This window comes from Oncorhynchus tshawytscha, unplaced genomic scaffold (genome assembly GCF_018296145.1).
Source record: "Oncorhynchus tshawytscha isolate Ot180627B unplaced genomic scaffold, Otsh_v2.0 Un_contig_18449_pilon_pilon, whole genome shotgun sequence".
Classification (NCBI taxonomy): domain Eukaryota; kingdom Metazoa; phylum Chordata; class Actinopteri; order Salmoniformes; family Salmonidae; genus Oncorhynchus; species Oncorhynchus tshawytscha.
Window position 1 is genome coordinate 44,629 of NW_024608400.1, and position 5,372 is coordinate 50,000.

Sequence of the window (5,372 nt, forward strand, 5' to 3'; positions counted from 1 at the left end):
AGGTACTCACCCTAACAGGACAGAATACAGGTACTCACCCTAACAGGACAGAATACAGGTACTCACCCTAACAGGACAGAATACAGGTACTCACCCTAACAGGACAGAATACAGGTACTCACCCTAACAGGACAGAATACAGGTACTCACCCTAACAGGACAGAATACAGGTACTCACCCTAACAGGACAGAATCACCCTAACAGGACAGAATACAGGTACTCACCCTAACAGGACAGAATACAGGTACTCACCCTAACAGGACAGAATACAGGTACTCACCCTAACAGGACAGAATACAGGTACTCACCCTAACAGGACAGAATACAGGTACTCACCCTAACAGGGCAGAATACAGGTACTCACCCTAACAGGACAGAATACAGGTACTCTAACAGGACAGAATACAGGTACTCACCCTAACAGGACAGAATAACTCACCCTAACAGGACAGAATACAGGTACTCACCCTAACAGGACAGAATACAGGTACTCACCCTAACAGGACAGAATACAGGTACTCACCCTAACAGGACAGAATACAGGTACTCACCCTAACAGGACAGAATACAGGTACTCACCCTAACAGGACAGAATACAGGTACTCACCCTAACAGGACAGAATACAGGTACTCACCTAACAGGACAGAATACAGGTACTCACCCTAACAGGACAGAATACAGGTACTCACCCTAACAGGACAGAATACAGGTACTCACCCTAACAGGACAGAATACAGGTACTCACCCTAACAGGACAGAATACAGGTACTCACCCTAACAGGACAGAATACAGGTACTCACCCTAACAGGACAGAATACAGGTACTCACCCTAACAGGACAGAATACAGGTACTCACCCTAACAGGACAGAATACAGGTACTCACCCTAACAGGACAGAATACAGGTACTCACCCTAACAGGACAGAATACAGGTACTCACCCTAACAGGACAGAATACAGGTACTCACCCTAACAGGACAGAATACAGGTACTCACCCTAACAGGACAGAATACAGGTACTCACCCTAACAGGACAGAATACAGGTACTCACCCTAACAGGACAGAATACAGGTACTCACCCTAACAGGACAGAATACAGGTACTCACCCTAACAGGACAGAATACAGGTACTCAGAATACAGGTACTCACCCTAACAGGACAGAATACAGGTACTCACCCTAACAGGACAGAATACAGGTACTCACCCTAACAGGACAGAATACAGGTACTCACCCTAACAGGACAGAATACAGGTACTCACCCTAACAGGACAGAATACAGGTACTCACCCTAACAGGACAGAATACAGGTACTCACCCTAACAGGACAGAATACAGGTACTCACCCTAACAGGACAGAATACAGGTACTCACCCTAACAGGACAGAATACAGGTACTCACCCTAACAGGACAGGAATAACAGGTACTCACCCTAACAGGACAGAATACAGGTACTCACCCTAACAGGACAGAATACAGGTACTCACCCTAACAGGACAGAATACAGGTACTCACCCTAACAGGACAGAATACAGGTACTCACCCTAACAGGACAGAATACAGGTACTAACAGGACAGAATACACTCACCCTAACAGGACAGAATACAGGTACAGAATACAGGTACCCCAACAGGACAGAATACAGGTACTCACCCTAACAGGACAGAATACAGGTACTCACCCCAACAGGACAGAATACAGGTACTCACCATAACAGGACAGAATACAAGTACTCACCCTAACAGGACAGAATACAGGTACTCACCCTAACAGGACAGAATACAGGTACTCACACTGTGGTTTTACTATCATTTTGGGGAACAAAAACATTTATTCCCATTCAAAATATTTTTCCCTGACCCGTAATCCTAACCCTAACCCCAAACCCAAAAACAAAACATAAACCTAACCCCTAACTCGAAACCTAACCCTAGCCCTAAATCTAACCCCTAACCCTAACTCTAAACCTAACCCCTAACCCTAATAGAGAGAATCCTAGTCTTTATATAGCCAGTGACTCTGTCACATAGTTTCCTGTGTATCCATCCTTCTAGCCCTGCTACTTCCTGTTTCCCTGTGTGAACCTTGTCGTGGAAATTTCCTCTATTTACCAAATCACGAGAGCAAACCACACACAAGTCAGAGTTAGTTATCAAAAAATCCATCTTTAATTATATGAGCTCCATCACAATCCTGTGACTCTCAGATCAGTTCAGTGTCTATCAATGAATTCTCTGAGAGTCCCTTACACATTGCAAACTGAGATCCTTTATAGCAAAGACACACATAGCCAGACAGCATTGGCCATCATTTATCGTTCAGCTTTGTCTCCTAAACTATGTTCTTTTCTCAAACTCAGAACGTAAACAAAACCTCATATCAACAGGCATATATCAAATCCACCCCTCCTTGACAAAATCACAGAGACCCATTGACTGGCACACAGACATTGTGGAGCCAAGAGATCCACGCTTGACCTCTCCCTCTCTCCAGCCCAAGCAACTTAGTCTTGACAGAGAACAGATACTGCAACTCCGCCACAGTATTATACAAAAATAAACATTCTGATGAGAAGTAACTTACACATATATGATGAATATAAAACATCTTACCTATGTTACCAACCAATTCTGATTATTCCCCAACAACCTCACCCTCTACTTCCTGTTTCCCTGTGTGAACCTCACCCTCTACTTCCTGTTTCCCTGTGTGAACCTCACCCTCTACTTCCTGTTTCCCTGTGTGAACCTCACCCTCTACTTCCTGTTTCCCTGTGTGAACCTCACCCTCTACTTCCTGTTTCCCTGTGTTAACCTCACCCTCTACTTCCTGTTTCCCTGTGTGAAGCTCACCCTCTACTTCCTGTTTCCCTGTGTGAACCTCACCCTCTACTTCCTGTTTCCCTGTGTGAAGCTCACCCTCTACTTCCTGTTTCCCTGTGTTAACCTCACCCTCTACTTCCTATTTCCCTGTGTTAACCTCACCCTCTACTTCCTGTTTCCCTGTGTTAACCTCACCCTCTACTTCCTGTTTCCCTGTGTGAAGCTCACCCTCTACTTCCTGTTTCCCTGTGTGAACCTCAACCTCTACTTCCTGTTTCCCTGTGTGAAACTCACCCTCTACTTCCTACCATCTCTCTCTCTCTAGGACCTGGAGGAGGAGTTGGAGTCGGGGAGGAGGCGTGTCTCGGGGGCAGAGGGTGGGGCTAAGAGGGCATGGGAGGAGTTAGTCGTGGCCAAAGAGAGACTACTGCTGCAGGAGGAGGAGCTGCAGAGCAAATCAGGTAATCAATCAACCAATCAAGCAATTAATCAATTAATACAAAAATATAAAACTATCTAAGAACCAATCAATCAATTAATACATAAATACATTATAAAACAATCTATGAATCAATCAACCAATCAATCAATCAATCAATTAATACATAAATACATTATAAAACAATCTATGAATCAATCAACCAATCAATCAATCAATCAATTAATCAATTAATACATAAATACATTAATAAAACAATATATGAATTAATCAATCAATTAATCAATTATTCAATTAATGAATCAATGATTACATAAATACATTCATAAATCAATCAATTAATCAATTAATACATAAATACATTAATAAAACAATCTATGAATCAATCAACCAATTAATCAATCAACCAATCACTCAAACAGTTAATACACCAATCAATCAACCAATCACTCAATCCATTAATCGATAAATCAATCAACCAATCAATAATTGTATCAATCATTCAAGAAAGGAGTTTAAAATGTAAACGTATTTGTGCATTCCGTGTGTGTGTGTGTGTGTGTGTGTGTCAGAGGAGCTGCTGAGTCGTGGTGTGTGTGAGGGGTGTGTGTGTGTGAACGTGGAGGAGTTGAAAGGTCAGGTGAACAAACTGCAGAGCAGGAACAGAGAGCTGGAGCTGCAGAGCAGTGGGAGAAACAACGACTACAGACAGGTAGACACACACACACACACACACACACACACACACACACACACACACACACACACACACACACACACACACACACACACACACACACACACACACACACACACACACACACACACACACACACACACACTCAGACCAACTTTGAATGAATTCCAGTAATGTGACAACATTCTGACCGTGTGCTCGTGTGTGTGTGTGCTCGTGTGTGTGCTCGTGTGTGTGTGTGTGTGCTGTGTGTGTGTGTGTGTGTGTATATGTGTGTGTGTGTGTGTGTGTGTCCAGCATGCGGAGGCCCTGGCTAGTCTGCGTTCTGAGATGGTGAGGGCTCAGTCAGAGGAGCTCCGGAGAGAACGGAAACACGCAGAAGTGGAAAAGGAACAAATGCAAAAAGAGATGGAGGAAGAGAGAGACAGACTGCAGAAAGAGAGAGAAGAAGAGAGAGACAGACTGCAGAAAAGAGAGAAGAAGAGAGAGACAGACTGCAGAAAGAGAGAGAAGAAGAGAGAGACAGACTGCAGAAAGAGGGAGAAGAAGAGAGAGACAGACTGCAGAAAGAAAGAGAAGAAGAGAGAGACAGACTGCAGAAAGAGGGAGAAGAAGAGAGAGACAGACTGCAGAAAGAGATAGAAGAGGTGAAAGGAAGAGTGACAACACAGATGGAAGGAAACACGGAGCTTGTGGAGGAGCAGAGAGAGAGTCTGAACCAGGAGAAGAAGAGATTGAAGGAGCAGGCGGACGAGGAAAGGAGGAGATTGAAGGAGCAGGCGGACGAGGAAAGGAGGAGATTGAAGGAGCAGGTGAAGAAGGCGATAGAAGAGGTGATGAGGAAACATGCAGCTGAGCTCCACAACGCCCAGGAAGCACTGAGGACAAACCAAGAGGTAACACACACTGGAGACATCTGGTCTGACTGGGTCCCAGACAGAACCAGACATTACAGACAGCTAGTCTGACTGGGTCCAGACAGAACCAGACATTACAGACAGCTAGTCTGACTGGGTCCCAGACAGAACCAGACATTACAGACAGCTAGTCTGACTGGGTCCCAGACAGAACCAGACATTACAGACAGCTAGTCTGACTGGGTCCCAGACAGAACCAGACATTACAGACAGCTGGTCTGACTGGGTCCCAGACAGAACCAGACATTACAGACAGCTGGTCTGACTGGGTCCCAGACAGAACCAGACATTACAGACAGCTGGTCTGACTGGGTCCAGACAGAACCAGACATTACAGACAGCTAGTCTGACTGGGTCCCAGACAGAACCAGACATTACAGACAGCTGGTCTGACTGGGGTCCAGACAGAACCAGACATTACAGACAGCTGGTCTGACTGGGTCCCAGACAGAACCAGACATTACAGACAGCTAGTCTGACTGGGTCCCAGA

At 45.0% G+C, this 5,372-nt stretch overlaps 1 protein-coding gene across 3 annotated transcripts in view; it reads left to right on the forward strand.

Annotated features, from left to right (window-relative positions):
- Window positions 1-4,497: 4,497 nt before the first annotated feature.
- Window positions 4,498-5,372, forward strand: part of LOC121843499 (protein FAM184B-like) — a 3,466-nt gene continuing 2,591 nt past the window's right edge. For all 3 annotated transcript variants that reach the window (XM_042313114.1, XM_042313115.1, XM_042313116.1), the window contains exon 1: window positions 4,498-4,860. In XM_042313114.1, the coding sequence (XP_042169048.1) occupies window positions 4,636-4,860 (225 nt within the window). In that variant the 5' untranslated portion in view covers window positions 4,498-4,635. The remainder of the gene's footprint in view (window positions 4,861-5,372) is intronic.